We start from the raw sequence: 21,382 nt of genomic DNA, 5'->3' as shown, positions 1-21,382 counted from the left end.
CACCAGGAAAACAGTTGGCAACACTTTGCGACGGAATGGGTTAAAATCCTGCAGTGCTTAAGAAGGCACATGTGGAGGCCCGCCTAAAGTATGCCAAAGATCACCTCAAAGATGCACAAAGTGATTGGGAGAAGGTTCTATGGTCAGACGAGACCAAAATTGAACTATTTGGCCTAAACTCTACATGTCGTGTGTGGAGAAAGGAAAAATGCTGCCTATGACCCAAAGAACACTGTGCCCACCAGGGGCGTCACTAGACCTAATACTGTACTGGGGCACACCTGGGGCACAAATAATTCATGTGAGCGTGCAAAGCGCGCAAGCAAAAACATTTTTAGCACTTATTTATCATAAAAAATACATAAATAGTGCTTTAAACTATGAAATCCTATCAGATTATGTTGTATGGATCTTTGATTAACCACCTGAAATTAACTCATGCATTTGACCTACTTGTGCACTTTTTTACTCCAGACTTCTAAACTGCTACTGGTAAAAGCAAAAAGGAAGAGCAATGAATCTTTTTGAAATATTTATTGCAGTAATCATCTGCAAATTTAACATCTACAAAAGTAAAACAAAAAATAAAGCACCCCTACATCTCTGGGTTCTTTTATATTATTTAATTTCCATTTATGGCAGTGTGGCTAATCCTATTTCAGATACACAAAACTATAAAATATACACAAAACAATAAAGCCACAGTAGTAGAATAAATGAACAACTGTTGTGTGTCTGTTCAGGGAATCATTTTCTGAGAAGTAAACTGTAACGTCTCCTTTTCATTTTTGCAAAGTGGTCAATTACCATGAATTGATTAACGTGGACCCCGACTTAAACAAGTTGAAAAACGTATTCGGGTGTTACCATTTAGTGGTCAATTGTACGGAATATGTACTGTACTGTGCAATCTACTAATAAAAGTATCAATCAATCAATCAATCAATGACTCTGGACAGAGATGGAAATATTACAGTAACTGTTATACAGTTGACCAGTGGTTCCCAACTGCTGGGTCGTGACATAAAAGTGGATTGTGTGTCATTTTCAGTGAGTCGCAGTCAGATGTGTGCATGAAAAAAAAAAAAAAGTTTAGGGAGAAAAAAATCTAATTGTGGCAACAAAACCAGATTATTTTTAGCCTTTTTTCTAGTGACTATTAGTGAGTATTTTAGCAAAAGGCAAACCGACTAACAGGTTGGAGGAGGACTCAGGACAGACATGGAAATATATTTAAAAAAAATCTAAATGGGGCAACAAAACCCGATATTTTCAGCCATCTTTCTGAAAACAAATACAGAAATGTTACTATTTTTTCTGGAAACAAAACCAGATGCTTTAGCTGTAGCCATTTTTCTGGTGACAAAACAAGATTATTTTAGTCAAAGTCGCACCGATTAACAAGACAAGTCTACTGTGCTATTTTTCTGTGAAATAAACTTGAATGATTTAAAAATTTGGCTCACGACTTGATGATATGGAAAAATGTTTTTCTTCCTGAAGATAAACCATTTGAGAAGCACTCAACTCACACATGCTGACTCCAAATCATCATTGATGCAGAAGCAGCAGACAATAACCAACATGATGTTTCATGTTCATTGGAAATTCCCCCGAGAGCTCGTACAGCAAATTAATGTTTGTCTTGAAACAAGGAATAATGTTAGCTAACTTAGCATCAACTTAAGACAATGATGTTGCCTAGCTAGCTAGGACTTCACTAACATCTCTCATTCCTAGCTTCTTCTCTGCTGCGGGCGAATAACTTTCTTAAATCCATCTAGGAGTTACAGTTTGAGTCAAATCAAAATCAAACTATTGTAATTAGCAAATTGTTGTTGGCTAACGTTACCTACCTCACGCAGTGATTCGAATCCTCTCTCTCTCTCTCAACCGAAGTCTCGATCCACACGTGAATAAATTACCATATTAATTAGCCATGTGCTCATTGTTAGTGGAGTGAATACAGTAGCAAACAATTACCATACTAAGTAGTATGTGCGCTGTTGTCTGTGTTATGTAGACTTAAAACTCTGAAGCGGTTTTTTTTTATTGGTGAAATTTTTACTGGGGCACTGCAGATCAACAGTGGGGCACGTGCCCCAGTGAAATATGTCTGGCGACGCCCCTGGTGCCCACCATCAAGCATAGAGGTGAAGCATTGTGTTTTGGGGGTGTTTCTCTGCCAAGGGCACAGGGCTACTACACCGCATCAGTGGGAAGATGGATGGAGCCATGTACCGTGCAGTCTTGAGGGGACAACATCCTCCCCTCTGCCAGGATGCTGAAAATGGGCCGTGGTTGGGTCTTCCAACATGACGACCATCCAAAGCATACAGCAAAGGCAACAAAGGAGTGGCTCAAGAAGAACCATATTAAGGTCATGGAGTGGCCCAGCCAGTCTCCGGACCTCAATCCTATTGAAAATCTATGGAGGGAGCTGAAGGTCCGAGTTGCCAAGCGACAGCCCACCAACCTGAATGATCTCGAGAGGATCTGCAAAGAAGAGTGGGCTAAAATTCCCCCTGATGTGTGCTAACCTTGTGGTTAAACGTCTGACCGCTGTGCTTACAAAGGCTTTGCCACCAAGTATTAACTGCTTTTGTCTAGAGCAGGGTTGCCCACACTTTTTCTGCAGGTGAGCTACTTTTCAATTGACCAACTCGAGGGGATCTACCTCATTTATGTATATCATTTATATTTATTTATTTATGAAAGAGACATTTTTGTAAACAAGTTAAATGTGTTTAATGATAATACAAGCATGTGTAACACATATAGATGTCTTTCTTTCATGAAGACAAGAATATAAGTTAGTGTATTACCTGATTCTGATGACTTGCATTGATTGGAATCAGACAGTAATGATGATAACGCCCACATTTTCAAATGGAGGAGAAAAAAAGTTGTCCTTTCTGTACAATACCACATGAAAGTGGTTGGTTTTTGGCATCTAATTCATCCAGCTTCCATACACTTTACAAGAAAAACATTGGCGGCAAATTCCGTAGCTTGCTTGATTGACATTCACGGCACCCGAGGGTCTTGTGAGATGACGCTGGCTGCTGCCAGTTCATTATTATGAAAAAATGACAGAGAGGAAGGCGAGAAACACTTTTTATTTCAACAGACTTTCGCGCCGTCCCTTCCGTCAAAACTCTAAAGGCCGACTGCACATTTCCTATCTTCACAATAAAAGCCCTGCTTCATGCTGCCTGCGCTAACAAAATAAGAGTCTCGGAAAGCTGGCGTGCACAAGTGATGTGCACGCCAGCTTTCTGAGGGATCGCTTGTGCACGCCAGTTTTCCGAGACTCTGTATTTAGTTAGCGCAGGCAGCATGAAGCAGGGCTTTTATTGTGAAGATAGGAAATGTGCAGTCGGCCTTTAGAGTTTTGACGGAAGGTACGGCGCGAGAGTCTGTTGAAATAAAAAGTGTTTCTCGCCTTCCTCTCGGTCATATTTTCATAATAATGATCTTGCAGCAGCCAGCGTCATCTCACAAGACCCTCCGGTACCGTGAATGTCATTTAAGTGACGTCTTGGTGAAGATTGATGATCACTAATTTTTAGGTCTATTTTTTTTTAAAAGCCTGGCTGGAGATCGACTGACACACCCCCCGCGGTCGACTGGTACCTCGCGATCGACGTAATGGGCACCCCTGGTCTAGAGGGATCAAATGCTTATTTCCCTCAATGAAATACAAATGAATTAAAATATATTCTTGAAAGTTATTTTCGGGATTTTCGTTTGGATATTCTGTCTCTCCATGTTAGAATACATCTACCATTAAAAGTATAGAATGATCATGTCTTTATTAGTGGGCAAACCAACAAATTCAGCAAGGGATCAAATACTTTTTACTCTCACTGTATATATATATATATATATATATATATATATATATATATATATATATATACACACAATTGTATTGCTCACATTGTACTGAGCAGCAAGACACTCTTTGACAACGCAGGGGTTCTATGGTTATTGTCACACTTTTTTCTCTTCGCCATTACATTTTTTTTTTTTTTTTAAAGTTTAAAAAAAAATTGTTCTGAAGCATTTACACAAAAACCATAAACTGTACTACTTTTGTTGACTTCCCACTGTAGAACATGTCCACTGGCGCCAGGATGGATGGCCAGAACCCAGTCCAGGACCGGGCCCCCAGGCTGAGGTCCACAAAGAGCAGCTGCTGCAAACCAGCCGCAGCTTGGACATGCGTTCACTTATTATCTACCAGGAGGCTTGAAGGTGAGAAAAGTGTTAGGAGGGCGAGGAGGAGGAGGAGCGTCTGAAAGCAGGTGACAACAGTCGAGGGGAAACCCTGAAAAGAAATCCTTTAATGTGGTTTTTGACGTTGAGCAAAAATGGAGCGCGTGTACACGTGGGGGTGAGATGTGTCAGTGACTTGAGGAGAGGGCTTCACGTTACCTTTGGCAGACCGGAGACGGCGAATAGGAAGTGAAACAAAAATCATCATCAAGTTGAGTGGCCAGGTGTGCAGCGTTTATGTACAGTAAAATAAAATTAGGTATAAAATGACGTCATGTGTACATTTGGCCATGTTTACAGCTCACATCCATTTGCAGTAAAAGTGCACATTTGGTCTTTCACTTCTTGACCTCGCCCAGGTCGTCGATGCTGTCATCATCCACCTGAAACAAACACGCCACCTGTTACTCCTGGCGGACATTTTCAAAAAGAGATATGGCAAAAAAAACGAAAAAAAAAACGGTGACAATCGGCTGTTTTTAAGAATTTATTACCAAAAACACTAATCAAAGATCTTCTATTTGACAAAAGCATTGCACTGTTTAAAAAAACGATTGCTACATACACTGTGCAAAGACCTTCTATGTGACATAAGCACTCTGCAGTTTTTAAGAACCTACTGACAAATACACGAGTCAAAGATCCTTCAAGTGACCACTTACTGTTTTAAATAATTTACTACCAAAATATTAATCAAAGATCCTCTATTTGACGGGAGTAATGCATTGTTTTTAGCATATTGCTAAAAACCCTGGGCAATGATCTTCTATGTGAGAAGAGCGCTGTGCTGTTTTTAAGAACTTACTGCCGAAAACGATGGTCAAAGATCATGTATATGACAGAATCTTAATGCTTTTTTGAAAAACCTACTGCCAAAAATACTAGTCGAAGATCCTCCATGTGACAATCTGCTATTTTTAAGAACCTACTACAAAAAGACTAATCAACGATCCTCTATTTGACAGGATAGATCCTCTATTTGACAGGAGTACTGCACTGTTTGAAAAAAAAAAAAACCCGCTGTGCAAATATCTTCTATGTGACAAAGGCGCTCTGCTGTTTTTAAGAACCTACTGAAAAAAACGATAATCAAAAGATCCTCTATATGACAGAAGATTAACACTTTTAAGAACTTACTGCCAAAATCACTAGTCAAAGATCCACCACGTGACAACCTGCTGTTTTTAAGGACCTACTGCCAAAAGATGCTAGTCAAAGATCCTCTCTGCAAAAGGAGGTCCATGCCGTATTCAAGAACCTACTGCCCAAAACACCAGTCAAAGGTCATCTATGTGACAATCTGCTGTTTTAGGAAACCTACTGCCAAAAAAGCCAGTCATAGATCCTCTGTGTGACAGGAGGTTATTTGCTGTTTTAAAGAACCTACTGCAAAAAACACTAGTCAAAGATCCTCTATATGGCAGAAGGTTGATGCTTTTGTTAAGAACCTACCGCAATAAAACACTAGTTAAAGATCCTCCATGTGACTACCTGCACTTTTTAAAGGACCCACTGCAAAAAACCGTGAGTCAAAGATCCTCTATATGGCAGAAGGTTGATACGGTTTTAAGAACCTACTGCAATAAAACACTAGTTGAAGATCCTCCATGTGACAATCTGCTGTTGTTAAAAACCTACTGCCAAAAGTGAAGTGAAGTGAATTATATTTATATAGCGCTTTTCTCAAGTGACTCAAAGCGCTTTACAAAGTGACACCCAATATCTAAGTTACAATTAAACCAGTGTGGGTGGCACTGGGAGCAGGTGGGTAAAGTGTCTTGCCCAAGGACACAACGGCAGTAACTAGGATGGCACAAGCGGGAATCGAACCTGCAACCCTCAAGTTGCTGGCACGGCCACTCTAACAACCGAGCTATGCCGCCCCAAATAAGAAAGAAAGAAAGAAAGAAGTCAAGTAAGAAAGAAAGAAGAAAGTCAAAGAAAGAAGTCAAGATGTCAAGTAAGAAAGAAAGAAAGTAGTCAAGAAGTCAAGTAAGAAAGAAAAAAGTCAAGTAAGAAAGAAAGAAAAAAGTCAAAAAAGAAAAAGTCAAGAATGAAAGAACTCAAGAAACAAAGAAAGTCAAGAAAGAAAGAAGTCAAGAAATCAAGTAAGAAAGAAAAAAGTCAAGAAAGAAAGAAAAGCCAAGAAAGAAGTCAAGAAGGAAAGAAGTCAATTAACAAAGAAGTCAGAAAGGAAGAAAGAAAGAAGTCAAGAAAGAAAGAAAGAAAACAGAAAGAAAGAAGTCAAAAAAGAAGTCAAGAAGTGAAGAAAGAAGTAAAGAAAGAAAGAAAGAAAGATCCTGTTTGACAGGAAAGATCCTCTATTTGACAGGAGTACTGCACTGTTTAAAATAAAACATATTGCTAAAAACTGTCTGCAAAGATTTTGTGTGACAAAAGTGCTCTGCTGTTTTTAAGACACTACTGACAGAAACACTAGTCAAAGATCCTCTATACGACAGAAGCTTGATGCTTTTTTTAAGAACCTACAGCCAAAATCGATAGTCAAAGATCCTTAATGTGAAAATCTGCTGTTTTTAAAAAGGACCTAGTGCCAAAAGTTCCAGTCAAAGACCCTCTCTGCGATAGAACGTTCATGCTATTTTTAAGAACAGAATGCCAAAAACACCAGTCAAAGATTCTCCATGTGACAACCTGCTCTTTTTATGGACCTACTGCCAAAAACATGAGTCAAAGATCCTCTATATGGTAGAAGGGTGATGCTGTTTTTAAGAACCTACTGCAATAAAACTAGTTAAAGATCCTCCATGTGACAATCTGCTCTTTTTAACAATCTTCTGCCAAAAAAGATAGTCAAGTAACGACGGCACCCTGTTATGTACAAGGAAAAAAAGTCAGTATAGTAGTGTTTTTGATTCATTACTATGGTTGTATTTCACCGTACAAACCTATTAGAAAGTATCATGTAACAAACGTGTCCGCATCACGAGCTTAACTTCATGAATGATTAGTCAACTAAGTGTCTGCAAAAAAATCCAAAAACAATTGTTCTCTGTTTGACCATTTTCACTTCAGCAAAGTTTCCCCAACATTCCACACCGCTCGTCCGAAATTCACTTGTGCTGTTTTCAAGTTGAAGCGGAGTGGTCATTTGTTGTTTGGTGAAGTGAAGTGAATTATATTTATATGGCGCTTTTCTCAAGTGACTCAAAGCGCTTTACATAGTGAAACCCAATATCTAAGTTACATTTAAACCAGTGTGGGTGGCACTGGGAGCAGGTGGGTAAAGTGTCTTGCCCAAGGACACAACGGCAGTGACTAGGATGGCACAAGCAGGAATCGAACCTGCAACCCTCAAGTTGCTGACACGGCCACTCTACCAACCGAGCTATGCGGCCCAAACAAGCGGCCACAGCAATTTAGTTAAAGTTAAAGTGCCAATGATTGTCACACACACACAAGGTGTGGCGAAATTATTCTCTGCATTTGACCCATCACCCTTGATCACCTCCTGGGAGGTGAGGGGAGCAGTGAGCAGCAGCGGTGGCTGCGCCCGGGAATCATTTTTGGTGACTTAACCCCCAATTCCAACCCTTGATGCTGAGTGCCAAGCAGGGAGGTAATGGCTCCCCTTTTTATAGTCTTTGAACTCACAACCTACTGATCTCAGGGCGGACACTCTGGCCACTGGGACAAGAAAGAAAGTCTTGAAAGAAAGTAGTCAAGATGTCAAATAAGAAAGAAAGAAAGAAAGAAGTCAAGTAAGAAAGAAAGAAAAAAGTCAAGAAAGAAAGTCTTGAAAGAAAGTCAAGAAAGAAAGAAGCCAAGATGTCAAGTAAGAAAGAAAGAAAGTAGTCAAGAGGTCAAGTAAAAAAGAAAGAAAAAAAGTCAAGCAAGAAAAAGAAGTCAAGAAAGAAGTCAAGAATGAAAGAACTCAAGAAACAAAGAAAGAAGTCAAGAAAGAAAGAAATCAAGTAAGAAAGAAAGAAAAAAGTCAAGAAAGAAAGAAGTCAAGAATGAAAGAAGTCAAGAAACAAAAAGAAAAAAAGAAAGAAAGAACTCAAAGAAAAAAGAAAGAAAGAAGTCAAAAAAGAAGTCAAGGAGTGAAGAAAGAAGTAAAGAAAGAAAGAAGTAAAGAAAGTAAAGAAAAGAAGAAAAAAGAAGAAGTAAAGAAAGTATAAGAAAAAAAGAAGTAAAGAAAGAAAGAAGTAAAGAAAGTAAAGAAAGAGAACGAACGAACTTCTTTCTTACGAACAAACGACAGACAGAGAGACAGACAGAGAGACAAAGAGACAGAGAGACAGACAGACAGAGAGACAGACAGACAGGCAGTACTTTGATTCCTTGAGGAGAGTTCCCTCAGTAAAATTAAAAGAAGAGTTGAATGATGCGGACACGTTTGTTGCTGGATACTTTCTAATATGTTCCTGCCTTGGAGACTTTGTATGCAATAGGCAACTGTAATTATTTGATATTGATGGTTGAGTTATTAGATATGTCTAGCTTGTGTGCTATTGTGTGCTTAGCTGTTGTGCAGCTGCTTGCTCCTAGAAGCCTATGGCCTGGCGTGGTACTTTCTGTGTTTTCGCCTTGGGTGAAATGGAAGGAATTGTGCGAGTACATGTTGATGTCAAGTCTCACCTCAGGCCACTTCTCTTGGATGACGTCGATGATGTCATCGGTGAAATCTCCCTGAATGATGATTTCATCCTCGGCCGTGACGGAGGCGCCGCAGGAGAATTTCTGCGCAAAGAAGCGCTGAGCCTCTTTGAGTTCGATGTCTGGCAGGGAGACCGCAGCGTTAGCGTTCAGAAGCGGCATTTTCATAATAACAAAGCTACGTGACGATTCAAAGAGTGAACTTACCAAAAGTGGCCAGGCCGCACACCCGCGTGACGTACTTCTTCTTGGCTCGCGGGATCTTTGCTATCGTGACTTTCTGAGGCACCATCTTCTTCTTCTGTTTGATCTGGCCACGCCCACCTTCACAACAAACACAGCATGAGGAAGGTGTGACGGCCTGCAGTACCTGCCGGCAACCAGCAGACGGCCCGCTGGCTGCTGCTCCAACAGGAAGTACAAACATTTTTTTTATTGTTTTTCAGTACACCTTTATTTTGTAAAGTTCAACATTTACAAACATATGAACAGGGACAATTAAAACTAGAACATTCCTGCGAAAATGTTGATGGGCCTGCTATCTGTGCCATGGACCTCTGGCCGTACTTTGGCCTAGTGGTTAGAGCAGGGGTCACCAACGCCAGGTCGCCCGTAAGGACCAGATGAGCCGCCCGCCGGCCTGTTCTAAAAATAGCTCAAATAGCAGCTGTGGAGAGGCGGAGCCGACGGTCCGACAAAGAGGCAGGGCATGCTAGATGGCGGCGAGGAGGCGGGGATGGCGAGCGAGAGGCAAGGCGAAGCCATAAACAAGATCAGGTGTGTGGATCGCGCACCTGTACACAATAAACGTATCTCCTCTCGCTGTATAAAGGGGAGAAGGAGGAGGGAACGGGGCTGGTGATGGTGCGGAGCGAGAGCAACCCATACGAGGAAGGAATAAGAGAGAGACAACACGAGCAGCAGCACGTGCAACCCGGAAGAGAGCGAGAGCGAGACAACGGGAAGGCTGAAAAGCAACACGCAAAAGCTTTTGTTTATTGAAAAATAAAAGTCTACACCTGCTTAAAAGGCATGTCCTTCCTTGGTGGTCCCTGGAACCCGCAAGACGACGGCTTGAGTCTTTCACAGCAGCACTGTTTTTTAAATTGTATTCATTTACTTGCAAGCTGGTCTCGATTTGCTCGACATTTTTAATTCTAAGAGAGAAAAAATTCAAATAGAATTTGAAAATCCACGAAAATATTTTAAAGACTTGGTCTTCACTTGTTTAAATAAATTTTTTGTTTTTTTACTTTGCTTCTTATAACTTTCAGAAAGACAATTTTAGAGTAAAAATACAACCTTAAAATTGATTTTAGGATTTTTAAATACATACCTTTTAAATTCATTCCTCTTCTTTCCTAAAAGTTTAAATCAATGTTCAAGTAAATTTATTTTTTTATTGTAAAGAATAATAAATACATTTTAATTTAATTCTTCATTTTAGCTTCTGTTTTTTCGACGAAGAACATTTGTGAAATATTTCTTCAAACTTATGATTGAAATTCAAAACAAATATTCTGGCAAATGTAAAAAATCTATAAAATCCAATTTAAAATTTTATTTCAAAGTCTTTTGAATTTATTAAAAAAAAATTGTTTTGGAAAATCTAGCAGAAATAATTATTTGTCTTTGTTTGTCTTGGTCCAATTTGTTATATATTCTAACAAAGTGCAGATTTGATTTTAACCTATTTAAAACATGTCATCAAAAATATATATTTATTGTGAGAAATCATTAAGATGATAAGTGTTTCCACAAAGATAAATATCATTAATTATTAATAATAACACAGCGTTAAAGATAAATTGAGCAAATTGGCCATTTCTGGCAATTCATTTAGGTGTGTATCAAACTGGTAGCCCTTCACATTAATCAGTACCCAAGAAGTAGCTCTTGGTTTCAAAAAGGTTGGTGACCGCTGGGTTAGAGTGTCCACCCTGAGATCAAACCCCAGCCGAGTCATACCAAAGACTATAAAAATGGGAGCCAATACCTCCTGTCAAGACGTGGGGGTTTTCGCAGCTTACGGGGTTTGTTCTCCCGGGATGCAAACGGACTACTCTGGACCAGGTGTGAAGGTAGGAAAATGTTTAATTATTTACTATCAAAATAGGAACAAACAAACTATGTTGTGGAGAACAAAACAAAACTGTGGCATTAAACAAGCAACATAAACTATGGCTTGGAACAAACAAGACTTACTGTGGCATGAAAACGAGCAGCATGAACTATGGCATGAACAGAGCAGCGTGAACTACCGTATTTCCTTGAATTGCCGCCGGGGCGCTAATTCTTTTAAAACCTCTTCTCACTCCGGCGCTTACCAAAGGCATGCGGTAAATTTAAGCTTGCACTTATAAATTTGAGTGTGATGTAAGGATACCATTATGAAAAGCACATTTAATAAAAAAAAAAACTTACAAATGAAGTCCATGCGCAGCTCCTTCTGATCAAAAGCATCGATATCTTGTTTGTAGAAGTCTTCCTTATCTTTCTTCAGTTTTAAAAGTCTCTCTGTCTCGATGGAGATCTTCCTTTAGTACCCCCTGCTTCGATTGAAAGTCCAGTTTAGAAAACTGTTTTATTTTAGATATGTAATCTTCCATGTTAAAAGTGCAAGCGAGAGGGGAAAAAAAAAAACGATCGCTGCTCACTCTTGCTGCTTGTTGTCACTTCTGCAGCCGAGTAGTTGCAAGAAGGATCACTAGCGCCCTCTACCACCAGGAGGCGGGAGTCATTTAATGACTTATATTTGACACACGCAGCTACGGTATATTCATAAAACATAGCTGCTTACAGTTCTTTTTAGCATATTCAATTGCTTGGACCTTAAATCCTACTGAATAGCTCTTATTCTTCTTCCCTTAATGCGATTTCAAATGATTGAAATCAGCCTCCTCCATTTTGAAAATGATGACAGGTCAAGTGTCACTCGTGACGTGACGAGTTTGACGCGGCGGAAATTCTAGACATGCGCTAATAAAAAGAATATTTTGCGAAACGAGTTTGATCGGCATTAATCCTGAGCTGGCGGTAATGCTAAGCATGCGCTAATTATTTTGTGAAACGAGTTTAACCCGGCAGTAATCCTTGGCAGGCGCATACTATACACCCGGCGGCAGTTCAAGTAAATACGGTAATCATGAATGGAGCAATGTCGCCAGGCCGACTGACTGGCAAGGGCGGTTTAAATAGTCTCGATTATAGAGCCAGGTGAGGGTCCCAACACCAGCGGCAGGTGAAAATCGTACGCCATCATGGCAACCAAAACAAACAAGAGTGCACCAAAAAAATAGGAAATAATGGAGTTCAAAACAATAGAAAATAACAAAAACATAACCTAGACCACCAAACATGACACTTCCCTGCTTGGCACTCAGCATCAAGGGTTGGAATTGGGGGTTACATCACCAAAAATTATTACCGGGCCACCGCTGCTGCTGCTCGCTGCTCCCCTCATCTCCCAGGAGGTGAACAAGGGCATGGGTCAAATGCAGAGGACAAATTTCACCACACCTAGTGTGTGTGTGTGTGTGTGACAATCATTGCGATCCAACACTGGTTGATCGAGGGGAAGGCGAGAAATACTTTTTATTTCAACAGACTCTCGCATCGTACCTGCCGTCACAACGCTAAAGACGGACTGTTTTCACAATAAAGGCGCTGCTTCATCCTGCCTGCGCTAACGAAATAAAAGTCTCAAAAAACTTGCGTGCACGGAGTTTGCCGCCATTGTATTCCTTGTAAAGTATATAAAAATGAGTATGGAAGCTAGACAAATAAGATGCCAAAAACCAACCATTCTCATGTGGTATCGGACAAAAAGGAGCACTTTTTTCCATCCATTTGAAAATGTGGACGTTATCAGCACTACTGTCTGATTCCAATCAATTCAAGTCATCAGAATCAGGTAATACTCCAAATTACATTCTTGTCTTCATGAAAGAAAATAATCTATACGTGTTAAACATGCTTGTATTATTATCAAACACCTTTCTCTTGTTAACAAAAACGTCTATATAAGAATGATGTAGATCCCCTCGACTTGATCAAGTGAAAAGTAGCTCGCCTGCAGAAAAAGTTTGGGCACCCATGCTATAAATAGTATGCATATATCTAAAAAAGGCTATTTTTTTTTTTTTTTTAAAGAAGGGTTTTTAAGCCTTTTTTAAAAACATCCACAGTCTGTGGTGCCCTCATGTTGTCAGGGAGAGCGTTCCACAGACTGTGAGCAGAGGAGCAATAACACGTTAGTTCCGGTCATTTAAGAACAGCACTGAACATCATAATGGTAGCTACAATTTGGATGTTAAAGGTCTAAAAAAATGGCCGGATACTTTGGCCAGGTATGGTGTAAAGGGACGTTTTCTGCATGCACCTCTCTTCTGCTTCTTCTTCTCCTCCTCCTCGCCAGCAGGGGGAGCGTCTCCAGCGTCGGGATCCTGTTTGGGCGCCTTTGCTGCCGGGCCCGTTGGACAGAAGGACGAGGCAAACTGTTAAGGATCAACTTATTGGCGGCGTGGCGGCCAAAGTGGGCTCACCGAGAGTCATCCTGGCAAAAACGTCCGGGAAGTTCTTCTCCAGCCACTGCCGACATTTGGCGGGCTCGGGCATGTACTCGCAGTACTGCGGACAAGAGACAGATTACTCGCACAAGTTCTTGGCTTGAACCCGAGGATGGTTGGACTTACCTCTGAAGGCAGGGAGCACACTGTCGGGGGGGACAGACAACGGGAGTTGGTTATTTATGGAGAAGTGGGAAAACGGTGAAGGTACAAATGATATTAAGTACCTCCACAATAAAGCACCTTCAAAGGGTACTTGGAGTCAGGGTCCACGATGGTCTCGTGTTCTGTTCTGCTTTCTAAATCCATCTCAGTAGCCATTACAAACTGTCTGGAAAACAACATTGAAAGCCTTAAAGGGGAACCACACTTATTTAAAATACATTTTGCCCATCATTCACAATACTCATGCAAGTCAAGAACACATTTCTATTCCTTCTTTTATGTATTCTAAGTGGTAAAATACAGCAAGTGAGAGGTGGCTAACGATGCAGCTAATGCAAGTACTCTATTAGGGTCGTCTCGATACCAATATTTTGGTACCGGTACTACAATGTATTTTGAAACTTTGTGATACTTTTCTAAATAAATGGGACCACGGCATTATTGTCTTTATTTGAACAAAAACACTTAGGATACATGAAACATATGTTTATTATTGCAAGTTTGTCCTTAAAGGCCTACTGAAAGCCACTACTACCGACCAAGCAGTCTGATAGTTTATATATCAATGATGAAATATTAACATTGCAACACATGTCAATACGGCCGGTTTAGTTTACTAAATTGTAATTTTAAATTTCGCACGGAAGTATCATGCTAAAACGTCATGCGTGCGCGTGACGTCACGCATTGTAGAGGACATTTTGTTCCAGCACCGTTCCCAGCTATAAGTCGTCGGTTTTCATCGCATAATTCCACAATGTTCTGGACTTCTGTGTTGCTGAATCTTTTGCAATCTGTTCAATGAATAATGGAGACGTCAAAGAAGAAAGCTGTAGGTGGCCGCCTTTAGCAACACAAACACAGCCGGTGTTTCATTGTTTACATTCCCGAAAGATGGCGGTGTTACTATGGAACAGAGCGGTCAAGCGAACACGGTTGGATTGGACCACACACACACAAAGTACAGTGTATTATGCAGCGATCATTTCGAAAGATCGTGTTTCGAAGAGGGTCCCTTGCGAAGGGCAGAGATGGACATCGCCACCACCCGTCGATTGGAGCTGAAGAAAGGTGCGGGGCCGACCTTCAGGTTGTATAGGTACGACCATATAATCTCACTAAAACACTAGTAACACAATAAGCCGATAATGGATTTTCCAGAATTATCCTAGTAAATTTAATTTTAATAACATCTGAATCGCTCCCACTGTAGTCTTTTTTCTTCTTCTAGTCCTTCACTCTCACTTTCCTCATCCCCGAATCCTTCATCTTCGCTCAAATTAATGGAGAAATTGTTGCTTTCTCGGTCCGAATCGCTCTCGCTGCTGGTGGCCCTGATTGTAAACAATGTTCAGATGTGATGAGCTCCACAACTCGTGACATCACGCGCACATCGTCTGCTACTTCCGGTACAGGCAAGGCTTTTTTATCAGCACAAAAAAGTTGTGAACTTTATCATAGATGTTCTCTACTAAATCCTTTCAGCAAAAATATGGAAATAATCAAGTGTGACACATAGAATGGACCTGCTATCTCCGTTTGAATAAGAAAATCGCATTTCAGTAGGCCTTTAAATAAAATAGTGAACATACTAGACAACTTGTAGTAGTAAGTAAACTTAGACTCTTTGTTAGTCTGCTGACGTATGCAGTAACATATTGTGTCATTTACACCCCTATTATTTTGTCCACATTATAAAGGACAAACTGTAAAAATGAATTACTAATTTACTTGTTTATTCACTGTTAATATCTGCTTATTTTCTGTTCTAACATGTTCTATCTACACTTCTGTTAAAATGTAATAATCACTTATTCTTCTCTTCTTTGATACTTTACATTAGTTTTGGGTGATACCACACATTTAGGTATCGATCTGATACCAAGTAGTTACAGGATCATACATTGGTCATATGCAAAGTCCTCATGTATCCAGGGACGTATTTCCTGACTTTATAAACATAAAGTAAATTTAAAAAAATACATTTTGTGACGATAAAAAATATTGATGTAATCATACTGGTATCGACTAGATACGTTGTTGTACTTGGTATCCTTACAGTGGATGTCAGGTGTAGATCCACCCATGGCATTTGTTTACATTCAGGGGTGCTAACTTGCTGTTTAGCTATTCTTCGCCCTGCAGTGATAATGTTTTCCATTACAGCATGTATATAAAACGATGATGAATGCTTTCGGATGTTTTTAGAGCGCTTTATAGGCGGATTAGAGAGACTCCTTTTGGCTCTGTTGTTAGCTGACTTTTACTAGTGTTTATTTACGAGTTAGAATGCATAGAAATATAATATGTGTTCTTCTCTTAGATGGGGATTGTGAATGATAGGCAAAATTTGGCATCCCTGTATGAGCAGAAATTGTGCAGTAAGAGATTGTTTTAACATGTTCGTAGTTTGTCTATCTTGTTCAACACTTAGCAATAACGGTACACGATGCTTAGCGTTTCACTGAAGCTGCATCTGTTTAGCACGCAGCATCCTCCTTATTTCATGCTCAAAAATATACGTATCTGGATCATCATTTGTCCCAAAGTAGTTAACGCTCATGAAGTCTGCCATGATGCGTACTGTTGTTGTTGAAGGGATAAAACTGTGATGAGTCTGTGAAATTAATATTTAAAATGAGCATGTGTAAATATAAAAATGTTAATATGAATGTTAGTCCAGTACAGCATGTATATAAAACGATGACGGATATTTTTAGAGCGCTTTATAGGCGGATTAGAGTGACTCCAATTGGCTCCGTTGTTGGCTGACTTTTACTAACGTTTATTTACAAGTTAGAATGCATACAAACATGGGTTTAGAAGCTGCATCTGTTCAGCACTCAGTTTCCTCCTTATATTCATGCTCAAATATATACGTTTCTGGATCATCATTTGTCCCAAAGTAGTTGTTAACGCTCATAAAGTCTGCCATGATGCGTAGTGTTGTTGAAAGGAAAAACGAAAATGTATACTTAAAATGAGCAAAATATGTAAATATTACATATTTTATGAATGTTACTCCCATTACAGCACGTATATAAAACGACGACGGATGTTTTTTAGAGCGCTTTATAGGCGGATTAGGGCGACTCCTGTTGGCTCCGTTGTTAGCTGACTTTTACTAGCATTTATTCACGAGTTGGAATGCATACGAACATAAAAACACGGGTTTGGAAGCTGCATCTGTTCAGCACTCAGTTTCCTCCTTATATTCATGCTCAAAAATATACGTTTCTGGATCGTCATTTGTCCCAAAGTAGTTGTTAACGCTCATAAAGTGTGCCATGATGCGTAGTGTTGTTGAAAGGAAAAACGAAAATGTAAACTTAAAATGAGCAAAATATGTAAATATCACATATTTTAAGAATGTTACTCCCATTACAGCACATATATAAAACGACGACGGATGTTTTTTAGAGCGCTTTATAGGCGGATTAGGGCGACTCCTGTTGGCTCCGTTGTTAGCTGACTTTTACTAGCATTTATTCACGAGTTAGAATGCATACAAACATAAAAACACGGGTTTGGAAGCTGCATCTGTTCAGCACTCAGTTTCCTCCTTATATTCATGCTCAAAAATATACGTTTCTGGATCGTCATTTGTCCCAAAGTAGTTGTTAACGCTCATAAAGTCTGCCATGACGCGTAGTGTTGTTGAAAGGAAAAACGAAAATGTATACTTAAAATGAGCAAAATATGTAAATATTACATATTTTATGAATGTTACTCCCATTACAGCACGTATATAAAACGACGACGGATGTTTTTAGAGCGCTTTATAGGCGGATTAGGGCGACTCCTGTTGGCTCCGTTGTTAGCTGACTTTTACTAGCATTTATTCACGAGTTAGAATGCATACAAACATAAAAACACGGGTTTGGAAGCTGCATCTGTTCAGCACTCAGTTTCATCCTTATATTCATGCTCAAAAATATACGTTTCTGGATCGTCATTTGTCCCAAAGTAGTTGTTAACGCTCATAAAGTCTGCCATGATGCGTAGTGTTGTTGAAAGGAAAAACGAACACTGAGTAATACTTAAAATGAGCAAAGTATGTAACTACTACATGTAGGAGTGTAACAGTACGTGTATTTGTATTGAACCGTTTCGGTACGGGGGTTTCGGTTCGGAGGTGTACCGAACGACACGGACATATTAAGTAGCGCACCGCACGTTGTGTAAACAATGCACACCGAGGCACCATGAATTGATTTACGTGGACCCCTACTTAAACAAGTTGAAAAACTTATTAGGGTGTTACCATTTAGTGGTCAATTGTACGGAATATGTACTGTACTGTGCAATCTACTAATAAAAGTTTCAATCAATCAAAAAAAAAACAACAACACAGCATGCTAGAAGCGATCGGGCTATGATAGACTGACCATACCTCCTCTTTTCACCGGACATGTCCTCTTTTGCGGGGCTGTCTGGGTGGAGTTTCTTAAATGCCTCGAATGTCCGGCATTTTAAGTTAGTGTTGCGTGTATTTTCAATGTACGTTCAGGGTTAAGAAGGCGTTAAAAACAAAAACAAAAAAGTGGTGCACGCAGCAACATATGTGAGAGAGGGGTGACGATGACTTCCAAGATGGCCTCCACACGCACCGGGTAGGGGAAGCGCTCGCTGACTCGAAGGTTTTTTTTCAGGACCAACATGTTGAAGGCTTGGTCCTGAAAGCAGCTTGGTGATACCAGGTCCCAGTCCCATACTGCTTGTAGGTATCGGCATGATATCAGCAGTATTGTACTATTGTATACAACACAAAATACCGGTAGTTTTTTTTTTCATGGACAAAATGTCACTGCTGGTAATAAGAGCATGTGAGTCAACACACACACACAGCACTTACAAGCAGAGACGTGTTTTGGCTTCAAAACTGCCGGTAAAGGTGACGCCGTGAAAGCTGAAGCAGTGCTCTGGTTATTTAAAGCAGTGGTCCCGAACCACCGGGCCGCAAAATAATTTTTTATACATTTTTATTTAAAAAAATATTTTTTTTTTTTTTTTTTTATTAAATCAACATAAAAAACACAGTATACACTTACAATTAGTGCACCAACCACAAAAACCTCCCTTTTTCATGACAAAAACTTCCCTTTTTCATGAGAAAGGAAAAAAAAAAAAAAAAGGACCCCCCCCCCCCGGGCCGCGGGACAAATTATTAAGCGTTGACCGGTCTGCGGATACAAAAAGGTTGGGGACCACTGCTTTAAAGTACTTTTTTTATTTTAGGAGAAAAAAAGTGTCAGTATTGTGAAGAATACATTTTCATGCAAAAATTTGGGGAATATTCTGACTTTTCTGAAAGTTTTGGGTTTTTTTTTTTTAATAGAAAAAGTTAGTAATATTTTGTGACAAAAGTTGTCATTGTGCAAGAATTATTTTGGAATACACAAGAAAAAAGTATAACATTGTAGAGGATTAAAGCCACACACTCTCCTCCTGTCTTGACCATTTAGCTCCCATCAAAACCAAAATTGTCACTTTTACACATACGCCCCTGAACTCCATTTAATGAAACGCCAACTGGAAAGACTCTACAAGAAAAGTGGTTTAACTGTCCATCAACACTGATCACTTCCACCAATACACAGATGCCCTCAACTCTGCTGGATCCACCTACTACTCCGACCTCATACACTCTTGCTCTTCCAACCCCAAAGCTCTCTTCTCCACAATACATAAACTCCTCAAACCTACTGACAACATCTCAAACACCTTCAACACTACCAAATGCAACGCCTTTCTATTATTCTTCCAAAACCAAATACACCATTTACAGCAACCTGACTTCCTCCGCCACTCCCTCCTCCTCCTCCTCCCCTCCTTGCACCGCTCAGCCCTTGTCTCACTTCTCTCCTGTTTCCCCAACACAGACATCCAAACTCATGGTTGGCATGAAAAGCTCCACCTGTGCTTTGGACCAAATCCCATCCACTCTGGTTAAAAAGTGTCTCCCATCCATTTCCTCATCATCAACTCCTTCAGCTCTGGCTTAGTCCCTGACACCCTGAAACTGGCCGCTGTCACCCCAATCCTCAAAAAACCTGGACTCAACCTTGAAACAGCCCTTCTCAAAGTCACCAATCAATCAATCAATGTTTACTTATATAGCCTTAAATCACTAGTGTCTCAAAGGGCTGCACAAACCACCTCGGTAGGCTCACATAAGGGCAAGGAAAACTCACACCCAGTGGGACGTCGGTGACAATGATGACTATGTTATGATAAATGTGCATGCGTCGCCAGGCTCTGCTTTATACCCATATATTTATCAGATTCTATTTTTTATTATCTCTAGCAGGGGTGTCAAAAGTGTGCCCCGGAGGCCATTTGAGGCCCACAGCATATTCTAAAAATACTATTAAAAAAAAAAAAAAACATGAACAAAAGTGCTAATGGTAATTTAGAAAAAAATTGCAACGTTGACTAATAAAACAAAGCTGTTTTTTTTTTTCTGTCAAACTGTCATTACTCAAAACATAATATTGAATCAAAATCAATGTTATTATGAATTAATGACCTATCCAAGTTTCCTATTACTTCACATCAAATTATTCACGAAGAAAAATATTTTTGGTGGAAGATTTAGCAAATTCGTTAAGTAATCCAAAAATGTATATTTTGTTGTTTTCTTTCTGTACCGAAAATGAACCGAACCGAAATGTTTGTGTACCGTTACACCCCTAATTACATCTTATTATGAATGTTACTCAATTACAGCACGTATATAAAAAGATGATGGATGTCTTCAGAGCGCTTTATTGGCACCATTGTTAGCTGACTTTTACTAACGTTTATTTACGAGTTAGAACGCATACTAACATGCGTCCTAAGTGTGCACTTCCCCTTCAAGTGAATGAATGGGCTACAAGTGAACACTAACTAAAAAAACAACCCTTAATGAACTATGATTTCCAAACCTGCATAAAACATACTTTGTTGGAGTGCTCGGATAGAGAAAACGGAAGTTTACAATTAGCTTTCTTGCTAGCATGACTAGCCAAGCTAGCTAACCCATGCTAGCGCTACACCGGCTCGGGCTGCTAAATGATACCAATTTGTCAAATAATAGCAAAGAAGAGTTGTCGACTTTGTGTTCGATAGTGTAAATATGTGTTTGCGGTATCGTAAAAGTGGCTTTTTTAGTGTCATCTCCTGCTGAGTCACACAGCTGTCACCGTTAGCTTAGCATCCAACTCCTCTTTGAAAATAATATGTGTAATAAATACATTTAAAAAAAGGTACGTACCCCCAAACAAATATTCTTTAAAACTGCTTTCTTTCCGACAGCAAGACTGGCATCGTTGACGTTGATTGATGCTTCAGAATGTCATTCTTGTTGAGCTTAAGGAGCTTTTTAGTTGGCGTACTTTAAGCACGCCTCTGCCGGCCTTCTTGCTCGTTGAAGGGATTGCAGGAAGACGGAGGAAAGTGTGCTCGCTAGTAATGACGCCCCCTGGCGCTTTGGAGCAGAACGACATAGCCAGAACGTTTTTGAAATGACTCTGTATCTACTTATTACAGGGGTCACCAACGCGGGCACAGGGTCGCCCGTAAGGACCGGATGAGTCGCCCACTGGCCTGTTGTAAAAATAGCTCAAAAAGCAGCTGGGGAGAGGCGGAGCAGACAATCCGTCAGAGAGGCAGGGCACGCTGGAGCCCAGCCCAAGATGGCGGCAGGTGTATGGATCGTGCACCTGTACACCAGAGATGGGTTGTAACGCGCTACATTTTTTTTT

General features: G+C 40.0%; 1 protein-coding gene across 2 annotated transcripts; it reads right to left on the bottom strand.

The window, feature by feature from the left end:
- Positions 1-4,329: 4,329 nt before the first annotated feature.
- denr (density-regulated protein) lies at positions 4,330-21,071 on the bottom strand. Of its 2 annotated transcripts, none has more exons than XM_061907850.1 (8): positions 20,893-21,071; positions 13,697-13,800; positions 13,596-13,615; positions 13,447-13,530; positions 13,283-13,373; positions 9,109-9,225; positions 8,884-9,023; positions 4,330-4,664 (listed from the first exon to the last, which is right to left on the bottom strand). In XM_061907850.1, the coding sequence occupies exons 2-8, from the start codon at positions 13,788-13,790 to the stop codon at positions 4,620-4,622; spliced, it is 591 nt and encodes a 196-aa protein (XP_061763834.1). In that variant the 5' UTR covers positions 13,791-13,800; positions 20,893-21,071; the 3' UTR covers positions 4,330-4,619. The 2 variants fall into 2 exon arrangements, with proteins under 2 accessions (XP_061763834.1, XP_061763835.1); XM_061907851.1 differs by having other exon boundaries at positions 13,697-13,796.
- Positions 21,072-21,382: the final 311 nt, after the last annotated feature.

The sequence above is a fragment of the Nerophis ophidion genome, linkage group LG08, assembly GCF_033978795.1.
Source record: "Nerophis ophidion isolate RoL-2023_Sa linkage group LG08, RoL_Noph_v1.0, whole genome shotgun sequence".
In the NCBI taxonomy this organism is placed as follows: domain Eukaryota; kingdom Metazoa; phylum Chordata; class Actinopteri; order Syngnathiformes; family Syngnathidae; genus Nerophis; species Nerophis ophidion.
The sequence above is the reverse complement of the archived record's forward strand: the minus strand, read 5'-3'. Positions and strand labels throughout refer to the sequence as shown.